Here is a 23133-nt window from a genome sequence, read left to right on the forward strand (position 1 = left end):
TCCTGATGCTGTAAGGTCATGTTGTACCACAAAATAAACCCTCGTAAAAATGTTGCAATATGAAAAGCGTTTTAATGTAATTTTATTGATCACACCTTCTCCCAAAGCACATACAATAAGTGAATATTTACTTCAAGTTGTTCTCAGTAACTGTTGTTTGTTCACTTCTCCTCTCTTCATTACTTATAAATTATTTCTCTGCTCCCTTCTTACAAGACTAAGTTTGGTCTCACTGCACTTTTTAGCAATTAGTACCTTTCATCATTTATGCATCTATATACTTCTATACTTTCAACACCATACACCCTTTCCTGCAGGGATCACTAAAGCTGATCATAACTTCATCTTGAACAAGTTGTTGCAAAAAAATATTTCTGATGACAATTCAAACATACTGTCAATTTAAACAGTTTGTAAAGCTGTAATGATGTAGGTGGATCCAGGATTATATTGGTTGATTATTATTATTATATTAGAATGTTTCTTTGTTTAAAAAAAGCGGTATTAACCATCCAAAAATAATTTCCTGTATTCTCTTCATGTATTCATAATACACATTTTACAGTAATGCAACAACTTTTGCATATAAACAATTTATATCACTGATCAGCCTATACACAAAATTAAGTACACGTTTCTACAAATCTGTTTCATCTACAACTGTTGTAATGAAAAGCAACTAGAGCTGCCCTCTTTTTTGTTTGGTTGAATAAAGAAAAATTAAACCTTTTGGAAAATTTTGTCTGTAACGATGACATTATGTCATAACACATGGGTGCCTCCATGAGATATAGATGCAATGATGTCATGATATAATGTGATCAGTCAAACTTACAACGCTCAACAATTTCAAGAAAAAGCAAAAACAGAGAGTCGATGCAGAGAACAGCCGGCACATTTTACTGCGCTTTACTAAATACTGTACACTGTGAGGGTATGAGCTGGAACATGTCCTCAGAAGAAACCAGCTGGGTCAAAAGTTGATCGATGAGGAAGATGTTTAATTAAGTACATGGCTGTATAACAACCACAGACGTAGTGTGGTTATGAACAAACTAAAGAAGATTTTGTTACCATGAGAGGAAATTCTATGACCTCATCAATCCCTTAAAAATGTGGAAGTAAGAAGGGAAATGAAACTCCTAAGTTACCATGTCAGCAAAGACTTTTTCAAAATACATATTGCTCAATTAGCACCAACATCCGCAAGCTGACTATTGTGTGCGTGAGAATATGTTATTTTGTATTTATTCTGTGCTGTGCTTGCTTTACGCTGGTTTGCAGCCCACGCATCTTCTGTCTCTGGAAAAACCTTGTTGCAATGTTTCCTTGACATCTGTGATAAGGACTTTTCTTCTCGAGGTCATCAGAGGAGCAGGTGTTTTTGTGGTTAAATCAGTAGAGGGCCGGAGCGCTGCTCGGTGGAAGTGTGGGGGTGTCATCTCGAAATGCATCCGACTGCAGGTCTGTGAAGAAAAGAAGCATCAATGTTTTAAAATTGTGTTGTGTAACTCTGTTTGGCTTTGAGTACACAATACAACTGTTCATGTACAACTTGTATTTTCCAAAGTTCCTCTCAGAGATCCAGAACATTATAGATCAAAGCTGAAGGAATTAATACAAATATATCATTCTATCTATCATTGAGTGTATTAGTGGTGGGATTGCTGTGCAAGCTCTTCTCAATTCTTAAACACAATTTAAATATTCAAGGTAGATTTTTGTTGTTTCACACAGTGTGATTATTAAGCAATGCTTGTGGTGAATGGTCATCAGTTCTTGAGCAACAAGAAGAGTCTGTTCCATTAACTAACTTCTCCAACTTTTGATCAAAAATTAAAAAAATGTGGGCACTACCATAAACTTCATTTTCAAATTGTCAACACAAAATGTCTCCTGGTGCTCACTGAACAGACATTTCAAAAATATAAATCCTAGTTTCTTTGGAGTGGCAGTGGAGCTCATACGTCCACAGAGGCCCTTGATCTGGATATGCGATTCAATGGATTCTTTAAATATACATTATTTAAGTTAATTACGGATGTAGGCAAGTTTGGCTGAATCCACAAACCTATGCTTCCATCAGGGACAGACTGCGGTTCACCACATGAACAATCATTTCAAAACTGACAGCTTATCTTCCCCTTTTTGTGAAATCTTCTTCCTCGACCTCTTTATTTATCCATTTTCCTGGACAAAGCTAAAGAAAGCAGATGCCAATCCAAAGACGGCGGTGTAGAGTAAAGTGTTCTGCTCACCAATGAGTGTCAAGCCGTGCTGTGGGTTCAGTATAACCGACGTCTCCTCTTCCTCCTCTTCTTCCTCCTCTCCCCAGTCTGCGATGTTAGCCGGGGGGATGCACTGCTCCAGGAACAGGTCCTCCTCATCTTGGTCCATGTCAATGCTCTCTGGAGGCCAGCGCAGCTCTCCACTCTCCACCTCGCTCAACTCTGTGGGCTCAACCACAATGGAGGGCAGACGCTCCTTCCCGTGGCCCTGGTCAGGGCTGTTCAGGGTGGTTTCCGGGGGCAGGAACACCGCCACAGGGTCGGGGAATATCTGAACAAATAAAGGGGGAGAAGTGAGTGAGACCTGAGCAGAAAGAAGTTCAGGGAAGAGGAAAATACTGCATCTATCTTGTTGTGAAATCAATTGTATTTACCAGTTTTGACAACTCTCATATTGACTAATCCCCACATTACTCTCTCTCTCTACAGTTTGTTACAAACCTGTTCTGATATTATTCTGGTGTGATGAATTCAACTGGATCAAGGATTATTGAATAAAATAATTATCAACTAGAGTCATGTCACAATATTGATGATGATGATGATGACCCTACCTGAAATGGCAATCTCTGGTCCTTCCTCTGCATGTCTTCATCATTTGGATCTTGACCACTCATGTCCTCCGTCCCTCTGAAACAAAAAACGTGAGATATTGGGACGAGATGAGAAAAGAACAATTTCCAGTCTCGGGATGGAATGGAACATATTAACATCTTATACCATCCTCTTCGCTTAACAATGAAGTCTGTCCTTAAGTCCCTTTGTGCGTCAGAACTCTAGAAATCAGGCTTTGTTTGCTTCCTTTCTACACTATTATTATTATTATTATACATAATGATATTATAATCATTATTAGTATTATCATTACTGTTATTAATATTTTATTTGCGGTTAAGACAGTTGAGGTAAGTGTAGGGGATAAAATACAGATAAGATTGTAGAAATCTTGTAACCCCATTATTAGAACACCCTAGAGACCCCTGGGAATTCATGTGGAATCTTTGCAAAAACAATTTGTTTAAAAACCTATATGTATTTGTTTTGTGTGGGTCTTAATTTAGCATCGTCACTCTAGGATCATATGGCTCTAAACGATCAGGCCTTTTTGCTCATAAAAACTATCATTCACTACACAAAATTGCATTTGCACTCACATGAATTATGTTTTAAACGGGACATATTATGGAAATTCCACTTTTGTAGTACTTCTACACATTAGTTTGGGTATCTGGCATGTCTACCGTCCCAAAAACTCTGGAAAAAAATCACTCCCGCGATTTGTTGTGGTTCCTCTATTTCAGAAACTATGTGCTAAAGTGCGTCCAATGGAATTTCCCCCGAAATAGACGTCATAGTCGAAAAATGCCCATTTAGTACATTCCCCCATTGCTCTATGCACTCCCCCACTACCACTCGACCCACCCCTAGATGAACCCTCCCACTTTATAGAAGCTCGGTCCACCGGTGTCCGCCATTTCATTCTTGCAAGCCTTGGAAACACTTGGATAAGCTAACAGCAGCATGAATCAATTTCGACAACCGAGATGCTCAGTGGTCGGCTGCACAAATCAGCACAAATGTCTTCATGTGACTCCAGCTTCAGAAGACACAAGATTGAGATGGATTGAGTTCATATATGATGACAACGTTCCTGCCACCACTTTGAATCGGACTGTTTTATCAACCTGGGCCAATATAACAACGGATTCTCTAAAAGGTTGTTATTGAAAGAGGGGTCGGTGCCATCTTTCCATCGCAATACTGAAGACGAGGGAAATGTAAGTATTTTTTTTAAATAATTCTGGTATTTGCTTCTTTTAGACATTTTGTGTGGAGGCTAGTGCCGTTAGCATGTTGTGCCGTGTGTGAGGGGGTGGGGGGCTAGTATGTAGTGGTGGGGGATAGGGAGAGACTTTACAGGAGTTTTCATGTTCGACTGTTAATAACGTTATTGAACAATTAATCGAGGACGGCTGGCGAGTCTTAGCGAGAAGACGGCGTCGAACGGTGTTCGCACGGCAGGTTCATGAGTGTTGTGCTCTCCACGCGCTTTCCCCCACTCCGCTGGTGTGTGCCTAGTAGCTGCTGTAGCTGGAAGTTAGCTGCGGCCGCCAGTAGCTGCGCCGGCCGTCAGTAGCTGCCACGGTTGCCGGCCGTCCGTAGCTGCCGCGGCCACCGGCCGCCAGTAGCTGCCGCGGCCGCCGGCCGCCAGTAGCTGCCGCGGCCGCCGGCCGTCAGTAGCTTCGCCGGCCGTCAGTAGCTGCTAAGGTTGCTACTGGCGCTGTAGCTAACTTCCAGCCCAGTGCTGCCGTGGGAAAAAATCGGCGGCACAGTACACCAGGGAGGACACGCGAGCGGACGGAGGGAAAGAGCGTGGAGAGCATAACACTCACGAACCTAACTTCCAGCTACAGCTGCTGCTACGGGCGCTCGTTCAAGATATCAGAGGATGTTGTTGTCATAATGTGCGGGACTAGAACGATTATTCATTACCAGCCCTAGTTGGGGAAATGTGCCCTTGTATCTTTGTATGCATGACAGTAGTACAAACATGAATAACATTGCTGCTTTTGGTGTTCAGGCAAGCACATCTGTTCACGGTGCTAGGCTACATCACGTAGCATGCCAGACGGACCCACCAAAGATGCGCACACATGGCACGCAGCTTTCTATGAAAACACTGCGACCTCACTACAAAAGTACAGGTTGGTTTACCCTCAGTTACTTCGTCATTTCATTGATTGTGTCTCTGTGTTAAAGTTGTAACAGCATCTCATTTGTTGTGACTCCATGGATACTGAATGTCTGTTTTATCATAGGCACACAGAAAACTGTGCTGCACTGATGTCGGTGTTGGGACCTCAGCTGTAAGAGACCTCGCTTGGAGGAGGGAGAGGACAACCCAAGTTGTTGCAGTATGGACTTCGGAGAGCCACAGGATGCTACCTATGATCCTGATGACTCGATCACAGTCTTGACTGAGTCAGCAGATGTGACGTGAGTGACTCAATATTTAATCTAAACATTTCAATAATCAGATAGATTACCATCCTACACTTTTTTAGCTGTTGCAGCCTTTTGGTGAAATCTTTGTCGTTCTAATAGAATGGAATCTTCCAACCCTGTTCATAAGACACCCACATATATTGTCTATGAAAACTGCCTCCTGGAGCTGTTTGAGGTGTGTCCTGTGTGTCGGCGGGGGACAGATGTAATATATAAGAAGGGCGAGTGCACAGCAAAGCCGGTGAAAGCAGATGCAACCTTCCGTGATTCTCACAGGCTCTATTTAAAAGCCAAACAGTGTACAAACAGTATGTGAAACATAAATAACATATCGATTAACTGCTGTCTTTAAATTGTCTTCACGATTTAAAGACCATTTATTTATCGTCTTCACGATAAATAGAATAAAATAATTATAAAAAGAAAATAATAAATACAAAAAGTGCAAAATGTCCAACTTTTCCCCTCAATTTGTATTACAGATTACGTGGATAACCTGTTGGACCTCATCTTTCACCAGGTTTTTCAGGACCTGGCCCTATATGTGAATGAGGTGCTGAATATCTCAAAACGTGAGGATCTCTCTGCTAAGTATGAGAAACCTGACAAGCAGGAAGTTATAGCCAGCTATGTATCGAGTTTCAATCAAGGGCAGGTCTGAACCCTGTATAACTTCCCTGAGCATCAGGGAACACTCTGCGTATCTGGAGCACCACGCAGGAGGGCAGGACCACCCTGATTCTCCGGCCCAGAGGGCCTCAACACCAGCTAACAAAGCTTCTCTACGACAAATACCTGTAACGGCTGAGCAAAGTTCACATTGTATTTAGAGAATAAAGGTGACACACAAATATAAAGTGTTCCTTTGTTTACAGTATGGCTACTGATGGCACAAATTGTATTTTTGAAATCAATGTTTTCATTATACTTGGTATTTTTTGTTTTTATTACCTCTGTCCCAGCCAGTACATTTAATAACTATTTTTTAAAAGCTCTGTGGCATTCTTTCTAGCAATCTTTCTGACAATAAAAGTTTATAGAAACAGTTGTGTGCTTTTAATGTTTGATATGTAACATGTTAACAATTGACACGTGTAAGATGAGCAGTTAGCAAAGTAATACACAGGGAAGAGTAATTTATGTATTTTATTCCTCAGTCATATTTGTATTGCAGAAATGACTGATATCTCATGCATTAAAAAAAAAAAAACTTACTGCTCTATTCCTCTTAGACATACAGTGCCTTGCATAAGTATTCACCCCCTTTGGACTTTTCTACATTTTGTCATGGTATAACCACAGATTAAAATTTATTTCATCGTGAGTTTATGAAATGGACCAACACAAAATAGTGCATCATTTGGAAGTGGGGGGAAATATTACATGGATTTCACAATTATTTACAAATAAAAATCTGAAAAGTGTTGAGTGCATATGTATTCACCCCCTTTACTGTGAAACCCCTAACAAAGATCTGGTGCGACCAATTGCATTCACAAGTCACATTTGCAAGTCACATAATTAGTAAATAGGGTCCACCTGTCTGCAATTTAATCTCAGTATAAATACACCTGTTCTGTGACGGACTCAGAGTTTGTTGGAGATCATTACTGAACAAACAGCATCATGAAGACCAAGGAGCTCACCAAACAGGTCAGGGATAAAGTTGTGGAGAAATATGAAGCAGGGTTAGGTTATAAAAAAATATCCAGAGCTTTGAACATCTCTCTGAGCACCATAAAATCCATCATAAGAAAATGGAAAGAATATGGCACAACCGCAAACCTACCAAGAGGAGGCCGTCCACCCAAACTGAAGAGTCGGACAAGGAGAAAATTAATCAGAGAAGCAACCAGGGGGCCCATGGTTACTCTGGAGGAGTTGCAGAGATCCACAGCTGAGGTGGGAGAATCTGTCCACAGGACAACTATTAGTCGTCTACTCCACAAATCTGGCCTTTATGGAAGAGTGGCAAGAAGAAAGCCATTGTTGAAAGGGATCCATAAAAAATCCCGTTTGAAGTTTGCCAGAAGCCATGTGGGAGACACAGCAAACATGTGGAAGAAGGTGCTCTGGTCAGATGAGACCAAAATTGAACTTTTTGGCCTCAATGCAAAACGCTATGTGTGGCGAAAACCCAACACTGCCCATCACCCTGAGCACACCATCCCAACAGTGAAACATGGTGGTGGTAGCATCATGCTGTGGGGATGCTTCTCTTCAGCAGGTACAGGGAAACTGGTCAGAATAGAGGGAAAGATGGATGGAGCCAAATACAGGGAAATCCTTGAAGAAAATCTGATGCAGTCTGCAAAAGACTTGAGACTGGGGCGGAGGTTCATCTTCCAGCAGGACAATGACCCTAAACATACAGCCAGAGCTAAAAGGAATGGTTTGGATTAAAGAATGTTAATGTCTTAAAATGGCCCAGTCAAAGCCCAGACCTCAATCCCATAGAGAATCTATGGCAAGACTTGAAGATTGCGGTTCACAGACGGTCTCCATCCAATCTGACTGAGCTTCATCTTTTTTGCCAAGAAGAATGGACAAACCTTTCCATCTCTAGATGTGCAAAGCCGGTAGAGACATACCCCAAAAGACTTGCAGCTGTAATTGCAGCGAAAGGGGGTTCTACCAAGTATTGACACAGGGGGGTGAATACTTATGCACCCAACAGATGTCAACTTTTTTGTTCTCATTATTGTTTGTGTCACAATAAAATTTATTTTGCACCTCCAAAGTACTATGCATGTTTTGTTGATCAAACGGGAAAAAGTTTATTTAAGTCTATTTGAATTCCAGTTAGTAACAGTACATAATGGGAAAAAGTCCAAGGGGGGTGAATAATTATGCAAGGCACTGTAAAGGCCCATAATCTGCCCTATAGATGTTGAATGCATTCTGTAGTGAGAACACATTCAAACACACAGGCTAATTAATGGAGGTAAAAAACGTTATGTCCTACACCTCCATGAGAGGGGGGAGGGGTGAGAAGGGGGAGGGATGAGAGGGGTGAAAGGGAGTGGGGTAAGATGGGGGCGGGCTGAGAGGGGGGCGGGGCCCTCAAAACAGCTTGATCTCAGGAGGGCTGTTTTAGACAGAGTAAAAAGGTGCTGTTTTAAATGATCCTTGTGGTATTTTTACCAAAAAATGTTACAGACATTTCATTAAGACCCCAAGGAACCATATCAAATGTGGTGAAATGGGCATAATATGTCCCCTTTAAAACAAATGCCAGAAATCTCTGGGTTCTCTGTGACTCTACATTGGATGAAGAATTTTCAACCTGCTGTCTGCTCTCACACAAATTTGAGGTCAAGAGTCCCCTTCATGCCCCCATGTCATAGCTGAATTATAGGATCACAGCATCCAGAGCCCTTGTCTTTTGATTGGTCAGATATTTTCTGTCCTGAGTCTCATTGGCCAAAGCTGCTGTGATTCAATGTGACGCTCACTCCAAAACACATTCATACTGCAGATTAGAACTTTCAAATATCAAAATGGATTATGTTCTTTGATGCACGACAGGAATAAATGTGCTGCTTTGGAAACAGTTAGGCAGGAAGACGTTACCTTCACAAACCCAAGTCACCTGGGTTTTCTTTTAGCTCAGACCCGATCCTGTGACCTCTGACAGTGTGTATGTGAAGTCACAACCTGCAGTGTCCATCAGATGATCCTCACTTGTTTCACATACATGCACAAGCCATGTGTCAATATCTAACTTCAGTCTGTTTATGGTCTCCAGAGGAGCCGACAGGATTAAGACGAATTTAGGATCTGTCCAAATCCTCTTTTCATCACTCTCTCTGTGTCTCAGTGTTTTCACTCTCTCTCCGTATAAGTACCAATCATGGTTTGTTTTCAGCCAGAGGCCTGCATGTAATGACACAATCTGTTCAATCTAACACACTCATTAATTAAATTTCAGTTTAAAGACAGATCTAATCTCTTGTCTTACTGTTTTTAGACGCTGCATAAGGCACATTCTTTTGAAGGGGTTGTATTTATCAACAGCAACATCAGTCAAACTAAATACATCAAACTGTTTTGAAACCCTTACATTGTAAAGCTGCTCTCCTTTGTTTTTGTAAATTTGTATATAAAATGGTCATGTGTCTGAAGGTGTCATATGTTATTTTAAATGGGACCTGCACTCTGATCTATGTCTGTCATGTGCATTGTGCACATAAACAATATAGCTGAAACTGAGTCTGAATTACAATGAGAGGGAATCAAGAGAAGCGTAGGCTGTGAAACTGATACTTATTTTGTTGTATTACAACTAGTCTGCACCGATCACTTGGTAAGTAAGAAATCTTAAATCCCATACAGAAGTAGTTTATTTACCGACCTTAAGATTTAACCAGGGGTAGATTCGTAATCCTAAATACAAACAAGCAGATAAAGGTACAAAGAAATTATGCCGATGATAATCTCTAGATGAAAAATAAAAAATGCAACCTCCCGCTATTCTGCCAAACATGATTGGCTATGGGACACACCCTGGGTCTTGATCAATTCCGGCAAGGCTCAGGTTAGGGTGTAAATATCCCATATGATCCTGGGGTCCACTACTGATGATGTCTCCTACAATTTTGAGAAAGATCTTCTCCTGGCGGAAAGCTGCAACCACGAGAAGGTGACTATAGAAGTAAACATCCACAGTAGATGTATCTGATAGTAATAACAGCACGCTGCCTTGGATATACCTCACATAAGTGGCATAAACACTGAGTGTTAACTTCAAAGCAAGGATATGACTTTGCATTTAAAGTGCATTCGAATCTCACTGCAGCTGAATATTATGAAAGGAGTTTTTGACTTTTTTACTCTTGAGAGAATCATACAAAATTAGGGTTAGGGATTAGGGTTTTAGCCATTTCGGTGGGTTTTCTGTGTGTCACATTTTAACAATGTATTTCCAAGTTTAAACTACATCCTATCATAAATAAAACACAAAGAGGGAAATAGACTTTAGCCGTATCATTAATATCATCATTTCTAATTACAAAAACTGAGACTGTGAAAAAGGGCATCTTATTTGATCATCGCATCCCCCTCCTCTTCTTTCTATCTCTACAATTTTCAGCCCCACTCTCTCTAATTCAACACTGTTATGTTTATTTAATGCTCTGTCCTCATCTAAATAGGATCAGCTTTGGAAGGATGCTGTAATTTTTTACCCACTTTGTGAATGTGCGTCGCTCGACAATTCAATTTCTGATATTACGCAGCCGAAAACTGTGGCATGCTAAGCTGTTTGTGTGCCACCTGGGATGGAAACTTTCAGCAGCCATTATGATGAAGGAGCTTAACCTCCATGTAATCCCGGTCATATACACTCACTCCAAACGCCTGCACACTTCAGCTCTATCAACAATCAGTCTTTGTTTGTGCTGTGTAGCGTAATCAGCATGTAAGGAAACAAATCCTTCTTTGAAATAAAAGAAAGCTATTTTAAAGATGGTTTTTAAATCATAAAATATTAAAGTAACAGTTAGAGCTCAATGAAAGATTCCATTAGCAGGGTAGGATCCAGGGGCAGGGCCAGGGCGGCACTGGCACCAGCTCAAATCTGATTGGGGCCTGAAGTGTCCCTGTCCTATAAGAAGTCTATTATTTAAATAAACTAGTCAATTACTAACATAAAACTCACAATAAATGATAACATTTTTAAAGAAATCAAAGTTTGGCTTTGCTCAAAACTATAGAGCTAACAGTAAAAAAGTAGTGAATGTGCAACTCATTGAACTGGGAATTATGCATGGATGTTGGACACACAGTTTGTCCCTCTGTGCAAAATTGTGGCGCCCTTTTGGCCCCTTGTTCTAATAATATTTTGTCAAACCGAGGCCTAAGATTAGTGTCATCCAGAAGAGTTGTGATAATAATACACTATCGAGAAAACAAGAAGACATGTTGCTTTTAATCGTCCCTTGCATCATGAAAGTACTAAATAAAACTTCGCTGAAAAAATTCTTAGGTCACATTAGGCCATGAGGTTTTCCTGTTTTATCACAGTGGTTCTGCAAATCCGTAACAACAACAAACTTTACTGTTGTATTTGATTGATCAGTCAGAAAACTTTCAAACAAACCATCAAACACAGACATTCACTTTGTCACCTCTTGATGTTTTTACTGTCATTTCTCTCACCCTTTTTTCCTCCAACCATTACACACATACCTATGCAAAATGTCGGCCGTCCGCATCCTTTCACACACACACACACACACACACACACACCACCACCACCACACACACACACAGGGGTAGTCTCATGGGTCAGCTGTTTCTGCTTCACAGCCTTGAACTTATACATCTTGCAGACTTTAACCTACATGCAGGAAGTGATGGGGGGGGACAGATGGGGCCCTGATATTATGTATAATCAATTTGAGACTCCCCAACAGTTAATAAACATTGATCCAAGGACACGTTGCGCACGAAATGGTAAGCCATACCTTCTGTTGAAATATAAAAAGTTAAACTCTTCATTTTGCTTTGAACTCTCTACATCTCATTTCCAGGACAATGTACATCATCATTTCTTGTTTTTCAGTTGTCTAACATTGTTTAACATTGATGCTATGATAAGATGACACACAGAAACAACACAAATGCGATTCAATGCTTGACCACAGAGCACTGGCTTCTGTAAAACACCTCTGATCAAACCTGATATCTTATCATTTCCTGGTTTATTCTGTGTATCTTGTTTTCTTTCCATGAAATGCTCAACAGAGGATTTAAAATGTCTAAAATATAAAATCTACTCTCAATCTGAACCTGGCGTTTGACCACGCCTGATCTTGTCTTGATGAGACTACACCCACACACAAACACAGCGGTGTCTCAATGGCTCCAGAGGAAATAAAATTTACTTTACAGGCAGACTTCCTGGATACTTACTCTGAACCTAACCAGAGTTACTACTTGTCTAACCCTAATCCTAACCCAAACCTCACATTAACCCAATCTTAATTTAACTTTAGCCTAACTCTAAAACCTGTCCCATAGGAAAGACAAGTGTGACTGTGTGAACAGCATAAGATAAGATGCATGTATTCGTCCCAAACACATGCACAGTCATGCAAAGGCACACTCATGCAGGAAGGGAAATTTAAGCTCTGCTTTTGACCCATCTGGTGCAGTACACACAGAGCACTGAGCGACCATGTACGGCGCTCGGGGAGCAGATGTTGGGGGAGTAAGGTGCCTTGCTCAGGGGCACTAGACAGGGTAGGGAGACTCTTGGATTTTTGAACAGATCAATCCAGGTTCGTCTTTTGTTGTCTCTCCGTGGAGTCGAACCAGAGACGAACCAGAGACCTTCTCTGCCCATAGTCCAAGTTTCTGCCACTAGACCACCGCCTCTCCTTAAGCAAAACTTTAACCATGATCCAACCTTAACCATGACCCAACCTTAACCTAACCACAATTCCCTTACCCCAAACCTAATCAGGACGTTAAGAATGTTTGCATAGTTTAGTCTGCGCTGTGGTCCCCATGAGGTCTACTGGTCTGTGCTGGAAAAGGTCCACAAATGGCAACAAAAACAAGTACACACAGACACACTAACATAAAACATTTTCCGATCCATCCAAGTATTCAAATATACAGTGGGTGTACATAAGGTGAATAATGCACTATAGTAGGGGACTTCAACCAGCAAAAACAAATTTGCATGATTGATATATGCATTTAAAATACACACACACTTCAGCAGCCTCTTACCCCTCAGGTGCAGTCAGGAAGAGGTCTTCTCCATCTTGGCACAGCTCCACAGTGGTGAAACCCGGCTCCTCCACAGAGAGTGCAGGCAACTCTAGTGGAGGTGCAGAAGGAGATGAGCAGCTCCCGCAGCATTCCTCCCCTGGAGAGCCCTCACTGAGGCTTCTGGCCTCCAGGGCGAAGCCTGGATGGACGGTTCCTCAATCCACAGGGATTCCCTAAAACTTTAGCAGGGGATTAGGATGGTTGAGATGTGCCTGTTATCCTTTGGACAGTCAGGACCAAACCTGTCGCACTTGCCCAGATCAGCGCTGAGTCTGCCTGCTTGTCCACAGCCTACATGCACTCCCGTCTCTCCAGCATCCAACTTCCTTCCTCATTTCTCCGTCTCAATATCCCTCCCTGTCCCACCCCACCCCACTGCCGGGCTTTAGAGAGGAGCAGGATTACTGTCTCTTTCGATTACAGAGGCTGGATGGGTGACGTCAGCCAGGCTTGACAGTCCCCTCTGATGAGTTGGCACAGTGGGTTGCTGGTGCTTCTGCAAGGAAACATACAAAGGACACACAAAGGACACACAGATGGCACACTTGAGTGTAACTGCTCACAAAATGGTCAAGAAGATATCTTATTAAACAACTGAGCATTAGTTCCTTTCTGTCTTTCAAATCTCATCTATTTGTCTCGTGCTCTCGTTTTCCAACATTGTGTGTGCTGTTGCTCCATGAGTGGATTTAGATTTGGACGTTTCATGGAATTAGCCCAGGGATCAAGGGCTCAGGGGTAGCGTGGGGATATATATATATATATATATATATATATATATATATATATAGCAGGCACCCACTATTGCTAAGGAGACAGAGCACTGTTAACAGCAGTGTGTAATCCCCTCTGTAGGCTAAATCAGAGGGCTATAAATGGAACTAGGTAGTGAGCCAGTGCAACATGAAGGGTGTCCTCTCTCTGCACATCTTTTCGGATTTTTTAAACTCTAAGCTGCTTGTTCTAAGTGATCAGGACAGTAGTTCTTCTTGACTAAAGTGCTTGTACATACATATTGTAAGCTAGGGACAGAAACACTGAAACTATTAACCTGTGTGTGAGGATGTTGTTGTGTTCATTTCTCAATTCTGTTCCTATTCTTTCTTCTGGTTTAGGTTTACTCTATAATTCGGTTTTCCCTGCCTCTTGTTGTAGTGTTGTTACAAAAGAGTGATATCAGTTTAAAGAGATGTGATCTGGTAACTTATTTGACTCTGTGAATTAAAACAAATTCTGAATACCATAACTAGTCTCCGCCTTTGCTATTGCAGATAAGCAGCTCTTTTACTTCTGACAGCAGTCAAGAATTTGTCAAATCCCCACAAACAGTCAGTGAGATTCGATCTTGTGTTTGTCAGAATAGTGGATTGTCTTTTTTACTTTGTATCACTTCCTCACCTGCTTGACACTGAAATCAGCAGATATACTGGTCAGTCTTTGGATAGCATTGATTATATTTTACTTTCTTTCTCCCTGCACAGTCACTTTTAATATGAGATCTAATGTTATAGTACCGAATCTGTACAGTCGTGTATAAAGAATTTAAAGTCATTCAGACATTTTAATTTTGCATAACCATGACCCTATAGTAAACAGCTTACATAGATTAGAGCGTATTTGCATTAATTTAAAATAACTATTATCATCGGGTGGCATTTTGATTTTATTTGGCAGTAAACTGTTTGAAGACAGACTTGGAGGCTCGAGTCCTCCTGCAGTGGCCTCAGGTTTGTTTCCAACCGGGCCCTTTGCTGCATGTCTTACCCACACTCTGTCCCCATTAAATGCTCATGCTTCCCTATCAATAAAGACAAAATGTCAAAACTCGATAATTTACATTGTGTGCAGGTGTCTTGAGTGGAGGTGCAGAAGGAGATGAGAAGCTTCCGGTTGAGCACTCAATGAGACTTTTGGTCTCTGATCTCATCTAAAACATTCCTAGAGCGCTCTTAGGTCAAATATATGTTAAACAACAATTTGCAGTACACAATACACCATATAACAAAAGATGCATTAACTTTTAAATTCCCTGATACAGTGCCTTGCATAAGTATTCCCCCCCCTTGGACTTTTTCCCATTATGTACTGTTACTAACTGGAATTCAAATAGACTTAAATAAACTTTTTCCCGTTTGATCAACAAAACATGCATAGTACTTTGGAGGTGCAAAATAAATTTTATTGTGACACAAACAATAATGAGAACAAAAAAGTTGACATCTGTTGGGTGCATAAGTATTCACCCCCCTGTGTCAATACTTGGTAGAACCCCCTTTCGCTGCAATTACAGCTGCAAGTCTTTTGGGGTATGTCTCTACCGGCTTTGCACATCTAGAGATGGAAAGGTTTGTCCATTCTTCTTGGCAAAAAAGATGAAGCTCAGTCAGATTGGATGGAGACCGTCTGTGAACCGCAATCTTCAAGTCTTGCCATAGATTCTCTATTGGATTGAGGTCTGGGCTTTGACTGGGCCATTTTAAGACATTAACATTCTTTAATCCAAACCATTCCTTTTAGCTCTGGCTGTATGTTTAGGGTCATTGTCCTGCTGGAAGATGAACCTCCGCCCCAGTCTCAAGTCTTTTGCAGACTGCATCAGATTTTCTTCAAGGATTTCCCTGTATTTGGCTCCATCCATCTTTCCCTCTATTCTGACCAGTTTCCCTGTACCTGCTGAAGAGAAGCATCCCCACAGCATGATGCTACCACCACCATGTTTCACTGTTGGGATGGTGTGCTCAGGGTGATGGGCAGTGTTGGGTTTTCGCCACACATAGCGTTTTGCATTGAGGCCAAAAAGTTCAATTTTGGTCTCATCTGACCAGAGCACCTTCTTCCACATGTTTGCTGTGTCTCTCACATGGCTTCTGGCAAACTTCAAACGGGATTTTTTATGGATCCCTTTCAACAATGGCTTTCTTCTTGCCACTCTTCCATAAAGGCCAGATTTGTGGAGTAGACGACTAATAGTTGTCCTGTGGACAGATTCTCCCACCTCAGCTGTGGATCTCTGAAACTCCTCCAGAGTAACCATGGGCCTCCTGGTTGCTTCTCTGATTAATTTTCTCCTTGTCCGACTCTTCAGTTTGGGTGGACGGCCTCCTCTTGGTAGGTTTGCGCTTGTGCCATATTCTTTCCATTTTCTTATGATGGATTTTATGGTGCTCAGAGAGATGTTCAAAGCTCTGGATATTTTTTTATAACCTAACCCTGCTTCATATTTCTCCACAACTTTATCCCTGACCTGTTTGGTGAGCTCCTTGGTCTTCATGATGCTGTTTGTTCAGTAATGATCTCCAACAAACTCTGAGTCCGTCACAGAACAGGTGTATTTATACTGAGATTAAATTGCAGACAGGTGGACCCTATTTACTAATTATGTGACTTGCAAATGTGACTTGTGAATGCAATTGGTCGCACCAGATCTTTGTTAGGGGTTTCACAGTAAAGGGGGTGAATACATATGCACTCAACACTTTTCAGATTTTTATTTGTAAATAATTGTGAAATCCATGTAATATTTCCCCCCACTTCCAAATGATGCACTATTTTGTGTTGGTCCATTTCATAAACTCACGATGAAATAAATTTTAATCTGTGGTTATACCATGACAAAATGTAGAAAAATCCAAAGGGGGTGAATACTTATGCAAGGCACTGTATGTGTCTTCATCTGCCCTGTGGATGACTTCTATTGCTTCACAGTAAACATTCCTGTATTGCCCTGATATTATTGCATGAAACCATCTGTATTACAATACTAAGCATGTTTTTTTTATGTCTTTCGAACAGTTAGATAAGGTCCTGAACTTTTATTCTAGCTGTCCACTGAAGTTACACTGCAGATTCCTGCATTCGCTGCCTGCATTTCTCACTTTATATACTTTTGTTTAGCCAGATTTTACCAGTCATAAAAAACAAACACTTAGACAAAAATGTTTTCATTTTTATTCTCCTTATAATAAATTCCCTTCCATTTATAAGAAAAAGCTTCCAAGATAAACAAACCGGTTCCAAACTTCAGTTGCTGTCTCTGCATGTCTTTGTAACATGTATGGCATTCCACTGCAAGACAGCAACAGGTAAAAAGCTATTTGTTTGATTATATTTGTTTTATAAAGGCCGAAAAATCGCTAATAATTCACATTAAGTTTGTCAGAGCGTTTTAGGATGTTTGATTGTTTTGCATTTATAAGAGAAGTTCAGATAGAGAAAATAAAACTCAACTTAATGCTGAAATGGGATTTAAAGCATCTTTGCCTCTTTCCCCCTGTAACGTTATACTCACTGTTACATATCATCAGATAATTGTGTGCATAACTACCGATCCGTTTGGTCTCACTGGTCTACAAAATCTTGACCTAACAGACACTGTGCTAAATCCATCCATATATCTCTGCTGTTTGAGTGTTGTTTTCCGCTGCACATCATCAGAAGGTATAGTCAAGTGCTTATTTCCCTCCTCCACGTGGAGACAACATGTCTTCAGTTAAAAAACAGCACACATTTAAAAAATCATTAAACATATATCTCTCTGCCAACATTTCAAAAATCCACTTTCTAAAACTGGATAGAGTTGGATGAACTGTTACCTATAGGGAACAGGTGTCACCCTCTCTAGGCACTGTGGCCTTCACAGCCAAACAGGACAGCATTGACAGCTACTGTTACTGTGGAGTTCTGATGTTCACCACTGTGCTGCTCAATGAGGGAAACGGCTACAGTCCTGAGTCACAGCCATCATCACCTGCTCCGGGCACGGCGTCTACCACTTCACTGTGCACACCTCTGTGTATGGCCGTGGACAGTGTGCCATCATGAAGAATGAAGAGAAAGTAGTGTCTAGGTATCACACCTCCCTGCCTGACAAATGCTCCCAAGTGGCAAGCATCAGCTTGCGGGTCAAGCTGTCCAGAAACCACTGCATCTGGGTGAATCTCTGGGGAAGTGACAGAAACGATATGCAAGTGAGGATAACGACACTGTGTGGGGGGGGTTTTGCTAGGGTAATTACATCAGTTCCATAATATTGATGAAGTCAATGTCATTTTTTCTTTATGCTGCATTGATTTACACTGAAGCTACATTGGTTTGAAGGTGTGGGCTTTTGTTTGAGCCGTGTTTTTGTTGTCATTTCGCTCTGTAAAATCTGGTGTTTGTGTGTTGGTTGTGTTATGGCAAAACCAAAGCTAAAGCTTGTGCCTTTGCTTCAATAAAGGTGTTTCAATGACATTTATTGTGGTTGTTAATTTATATATAACAAAAAAGACATTAATCATGAGCAACATCAACAACAGCAACAAGAGTAATGATGATGATGATGATGATGTTGATGATGATACAATGGAGATAGAAATAATTCGCTCGTTCCTCCAACTCATAGGATACGCTTTCTCTCAATAATGATAATAATAATAACAATAATGATGATGATAATAATAATAATAATAATAATAATAATTCGTCCGGTCCTCCATCTCATAGGAGGCGCTGTCTCTGGGGGGATTACATTTCTATTATTACACAGCACATGCGCGGATGCCGTGTTTTCAAACGGCTGGACGCGCTAGCGGCTTTGCGCATTCACCGAGCCTCACATTGTTTTATTTGTCAAGTTTATCTTCCATTAGTGATGGCAAAATGAAGCTTCATGAAGCATTGACGCTTTCAATCCAATTGGTTCACTCATGGGCCGAAGCTTCATGGTGCTTCATTTGCTCTACCGTGCCATCAAGTGGACAATAAATGTAAAACAGGCAGAGTGATTCTAATGACACCATGGCTTTGGTGTGTGAAGCTCTGAATTGATTAAATTAATGAGTGATGTTTTTGATGCCAATACATAAATTATTAACTTATTTATATGGTGTCTGTCTTTATGATTCAATGGCAGGGACAGAAGGGAAAGTGGAAACAAATTGGGCAGAGGGTTGTAATAGGAATGTGCCTAGGGATAACATTTAATAACATTTAACCCATATAACACGTAAAATGTTACATAAAATGTTACGTAACATTTGCCTGTGTATTTTGTTTGTTTGTTATTTTGTTGCTTGTCTGTTTGAGTAGCTGGCTGAAAGCAAATAAGTAGTAGGCTTACCTTTTATTGGTAACCTAACTGTTACGGTTCATTGTTTCTGAAATAAGAGGCCTGACTGCTATGTTTACAGCAAACTTGAAAAAAGAAAATATTAAGCCATGGTTTAACTGCACTATAGGCCTTGTTTACCTGAAATGTGCACTTTATAATTTTATTTTGTACCGCCTTGTTTATCAATGTTGTTTTTCAATAAAATAAAACATTTGCATAAAGCAAGCCAATCCACTTTTCCATGTTGATAAAAGCATGAAAATTTAAAATAAATTATGGGGGGGAAAATGGAGGGGAATTTAGAATAGATAAAAATTTGCGATTAATTGTGATTAATTTTGAATTAACTATGACATAAATGCGATTAATCGTGATTAAGTATTTTAATCGTTTGACAGCACTAATATATATATATTTATATAACGTTTAAAAATAACAACTTTTCTACAGTGCTGGGTTTCAGGCGGTGTCTTTTTTTTTTGGCAAACAAACGCGCAATAAAGTCCCAATTCCACAAAATGTGAGGGGGGGACCCATTGCGTTTCGCTGCCCATTTGATTTCGAATCACACGCCAAACCCACGAACCCAATCACGTGATACGGCAGGCTCGCGAGGCTTCGAACGTCACTGTTGAGTGTGAATAGGTGTATGTATGCATGCAACTGTATTTGTTCAGGAGGAGGCGCTGTTGCGCCTCATATGACATGGAGTCACGTGTGACTGCTGACATCACTACCTCACAAGGGTGATGTTACCACCCTCTTTCTCTGTGTACCTGACTCTCACGGAGAGCAGTACGTTGTGATCACCTCTGCAATAAACAACGCCACTAGATAGATGGCTAAAGAAACGCACGTCTGTTCATCAGTTAGAATTATTATTCCGCTGTGCAGGTAGGCAGAAGATATAAGCCTACCTGTTAACAGTCACCACATACGTCATCATCACAAGCCTCGATCATACGGGCTCCACAAAAATCTTCCTGGATTCAACTCGACACACACACTTCGAAGCCTCGGCACGTGACGTCAAGTCACTATCGCCCGGGCCTCCGACTCATAGGAGGCGCTGTCTCTGGGGTGATCACATGTTTATTATTACACAGCACATGCGCAGATGCAGCGTTTTCAAACGGCTGGAAGCGCTAGCGGCTGTGGGCAGTGACCGAGCCTCATATTTGTTTTATTTATCAAGTGTATCTTCCATCACTAGTTTCTCCGATGGATTTAGAAACTGGAACTTACGAACCAGGGTTTGTCGGGATTCGGTTTTGTCAAGAATGGTGAGTCTGTGGCCAAAGGGAGGTTAGACAAGTCTACCTAGCTACTAGCTGCTACATGTGAATCTGACTTTGTTTAACTCTGAAACCGCTTAACACACCGACTCTGTGTTGCAGTAACAACATGTTGTACCCTAAAGAAGACAAGGAGAACCGGGTCCTGCTTTATGCGGTGAGTGTCTCGATGCCATTGGCGGATTTTGCCTCTGGTCTGTATCACACAAAGTAACGAGTCCATCACAACTGTAGTTTCACTGTTTGCTCCCTCGGAGAATTTACCTGAAGCCCAAACACACCCGAGTGTTGAAGTGGTGTTCAAGTCCGACATCGAGTTGACAGACATTCGAGGATCCTCCTCTATGATTGAGTTTGATAAAATCACGTCAAACCTGACGTGTGTCCCTGATACAAGGCTCATTCTCTGTAGAAGCAGAAATGACGAATGGCCACTGCTTCATCGCAACCTCAACATATAAACGTAGTTTTACAATAAGATGAACTTAGCCTATAAGCTCTGTTCCTACTAGGACTGCACGACTTGATGAAAAATATTACATTGCACTTCGCGATATAATACAAATATAAAAGTGAGCCCCTGGGGATTGAAATCCACAGATTGCTGATAATATAAAGTATATTTCTTGAACGATATATTGAACTGAAAGATACACATACGTTTTTTAAATGCGCTAAAGTTTCACGAAATTTAATTTGTAACAATGACTACAAAATATGTCTTTTAAATAAAGGCATATATGCAAACTTCAGTTTTTTCTAGTAAAAAATAGTTAAATAAAATAACTAAATACATCCTCATAAGAATTGTGAGGTCTAAGTATGTTTCCTGAGTGATTAATACAAATGAACAGCCAAACTATGATGAGAGTTCCGTAATGCTCTGAAGAGAGCAGACACCGTAATGACTCAAGTGACTATGACCTGCCGCTGTTTGTGGCAGCTGCCACGATTAGATGTCCATTGTATGCCTCTAATCCTTTTTTCTTTATCAACCGATAACCGTTTTCTGTGTAATTGAAATGATCTCAACCCACAGTGCAGGAATTGTGACTACCAACAAGAGGCAGACAACAGCTGCATATACGTCAATAAGATCACACACGAGGTTGAGTAAGTAATAAAAACCACTGTGCCCAACTTTTTATTAAGAATGCGATTTGCTTGAAATGTGACTAATACTTACAATTCATCAATCCCAGTTTAATTTCTGCTTTAAAATCTGACCTACTTCTATAACCAATAATGTATTACAAAAGTGTGTATAACTGTTCAAATAGAAACCACAGAGACTACTTGGCTTTTCCACGATGATGGAACCAAAATATTGAAAGCAACACCTTTCCAATGTGCTGACTTTGCATATTCAAAATATTTCAGTCAACCATTTATTTTTTATTTTTCTCCAGTGAGCTGACGCAGATCATCGCTGATGTGTCTCAGGATCCCACTTTACCAAGAACAGAGGATCATCCCTGTCCCAAGTGAGTTAAACCACACACACTTTTTGGGGTCTTCTATTTATTTGGTGTTTTATAATAATAATAATCTTTATTTATTAAGCACCTTTCCAAAACTACCCTTAACCCAGTTGTCACCTTTTGTGACAAAAAACTTGCTGCATATATATTTAGGGTTACACAAACTAAACATAGACTTAGTGAGTTCAAACAATTACCTCTCTGCTGTAGTCATCTAATTCACATTATTACTAAATTGATGACTCATGGTGGTAGTCACCACAGACACCCCACTCAAGACAGCACACCACTTATTGACTTTATATGGACATTTTTTAAAGTATTTATGTTGATTAAACAATCTGACTAGATACACTCAAACATGCAGGGGCAGTGTGAAAATTTTAAAGGGCACTGACTATTTTATCTTAACCAAGAAGGTAATTTTTTTGTTGGCATTTTTTTTGTAGGATTATGAAAAAAATTCTCAACCAATTTCCACGATCATTTTTAGAAGAGCCCAATTACATTTTGGTGCAGATTCAGAAATGTTTTTTTCTATTTCTCTATTAGTAAAACTCTAGTATTATTATATTATTTTAATATTTACTTTTATTGTATATGTTTTGTTCCCCTGCATAAACATTAGTTTACCTATACAGCACAGTAATGTAGTTTTAGACTGTTACTGATTTTGCACAAACCATGTCTCTTCCCAGATGTGGTCACAAGGAGGCAGTGTTCTTCCAGTCCCACAGTATGAAGGCAGAGGTAACTATGAATTGAATACACTGTGCATGACCTTTAGTCTTTAGATAGTGTGTATGGATGAGTTTATCAGCTTTCTGTGGTCAGCATGTCATTTTTCACTTGTTAATGAAGTGGCTTGAGGACAATATTGTACCCATCTTCCCACCTTCCCCCCTCGTATACACTTACCCACCATTCTACCATGGTCAATTATGAAAAACTCCGAAAGGCTTTGTCGTCAACAAATCTTTTGTCTGGATTTCATCAACTGAATAGAAGAAGTACTTTTTTAACTAACGCTGTGTTTTTCTTCCAGGATGCTATGAGACTGTACTATGTCTGCACGGCTCCTCACTGTGGACACAGATGGACAGAGTGAAGCTGATCATAATGTGTCAATTTATTTTGAACAGTTGTCATTTTCAGATGTGTTTGTTAGATTAAAAGAATCAGTAGTTTAA

The 23133-nt window shown here is 40.5% G+C and overlaps 2 protein-coding genes and 1 long non-coding RNA gene across 8 annotated transcripts; 2 read left to right on the top strand and 1 right to left on the bottom strand.

Annotated features, from left to right (window-relative positions):
* Nucleotides 1–48: 48 nt before the first annotated feature.
* On the bottom strand, nucleotides 49–20244 carry lbhl (LBH regulator of WNT signaling pathway, like). 2 transcript variants are annotated; one of them, XM_053422229.1, is made up of 6 exons: nucleotides 20085–20244; nucleotides 17669–18015; nucleotides 13035–13572; nucleotides 2843–2918; nucleotides 2259–2559; nucleotides 49–1466 (listed from the first exon to the last, which is right to left on the bottom strand). In XM_053422229.1, the coding sequence occupies exons 4-6, from the start codon at nucleotides 2903–2905 to the stop codon at nucleotides 1396–1398; spliced, it is 435 nt and encodes a 144-aa protein (XP_053278204.1). In that variant the 5' UTR covers nucleotides 2906–2918; nucleotides 13035–13572; nucleotides 17669–18015; nucleotides 20085–20244; the 3' UTR covers nucleotides 49–1395. The 2 variants fall into 2 exon arrangements, with proteins under 2 accessions (XP_053278204.1, XP_053278203.1); XM_053422228.1 differs by lacking the exon at nucleotides 17669–18015 and having other exon boundaries at nucleotides 20085–20241.
* LOC128439809 (uncharacterized) lies at nucleotides 1157–6337 on the top strand. Of its 5 annotated transcripts, none has more exons than XR_008338447.1 (5): nucleotides 1157–1464; nucleotides 2336–4066; nucleotides 4870–4993; nucleotides 5108–5602; nucleotides 5777–6337. It is a non-coding gene; the product is annotated as an uncharacterized LOC128439809 (long non-coding RNA). The 5 variants fall into 5 exon arrangements; XR_008338448.1 differs by having other exon boundaries at nucleotides 1158–1464; nucleotides 5108–5285; nucleotides 5394–6337; XR_008338449.1 differs by having other exon boundaries at nucleotides 1158–1464; nucleotides 5108–5285.
* Nucleotides 19934–23133, top strand: polr2i (RNA polymerase II subunit I). Its single transcript, XM_053422230.1, has 6 exons — nucleotides 19934–20450; nucleotides 20565–20619; nucleotides 21502–21575; nucleotides 21872–21946; nucleotides 22642–22693; nucleotides 22989–23133. The coding sequence occupies exons 1-6, from the start codon at nucleotides 20389–20391 to the stop codon at nucleotides 23049–23051; spliced, it is 381 nt and encodes a 126-aa protein (XP_053278205.1). The 5' UTR covers nucleotides 19934–20388; the 3' UTR covers nucleotides 23052–23133.

The sequence above is a fragment of the Pleuronectes platessa genome, chromosome 5 (genome assembly GCF_947347685.1).
Source record: "Pleuronectes platessa chromosome 5, fPlePla1.1, whole genome shotgun sequence".
NCBI classification, from domain to species: Eukaryota; Metazoa; Chordata; class Actinopteri; order Pleuronectiformes; family Pleuronectidae; genus Pleuronectes; species Pleuronectes platessa.

What these genes read in the sequence shown, in the direction of transcription:
- lbhl (XM_053422229.1), bottom strand. Translation starts at nt 2,905, where the DNA reads ATGAGTGGTCAAGATCCAAATGATGAAGACATGCAGAGGAAGGACCAG. An exon ending in ACCAGAGATTGCCATTTCAG is followed by an intron (nt 2,560 to 2,842) that starts GTAGGGTCATCA and finishes TTATTTGTTCAG; the next exon opens with ATATTCCCCGACCCTGTGGC. An exon ending in GCACGGCTTGACACTCATTG is followed by an intron (nt 1,467 to 2,258) that starts GTGAGCAGAACA and finishes TTTTCTTCACAG; the next exon opens with ACCTGCAGTCGGATGCATTT.
- polr2i (XM_053422230.1), top strand. Translation starts at nt 20,389, where the DNA reads ATGGATTTAGAAACTGGAACTTACGAACCAGGGTTTGTCGGGATTCGG. An exon ending in AAGATCACACACGAGGTTGA is followed by an intron (nt 21,576 to 21,871) that starts GTAAGTAATAAA and finishes ATTTTTCTCCAG; the next exon opens with TGAGCTGACGCAGATCATCG. An exon ending in CCCACAGTATGAAGGCAGAG is followed by an intron (nt 22,694 to 22,988) that starts GTAACTATGAAT and finishes TTTTTCTTCCAG; the next exon opens with GATGCTATGAGACTGTACTA.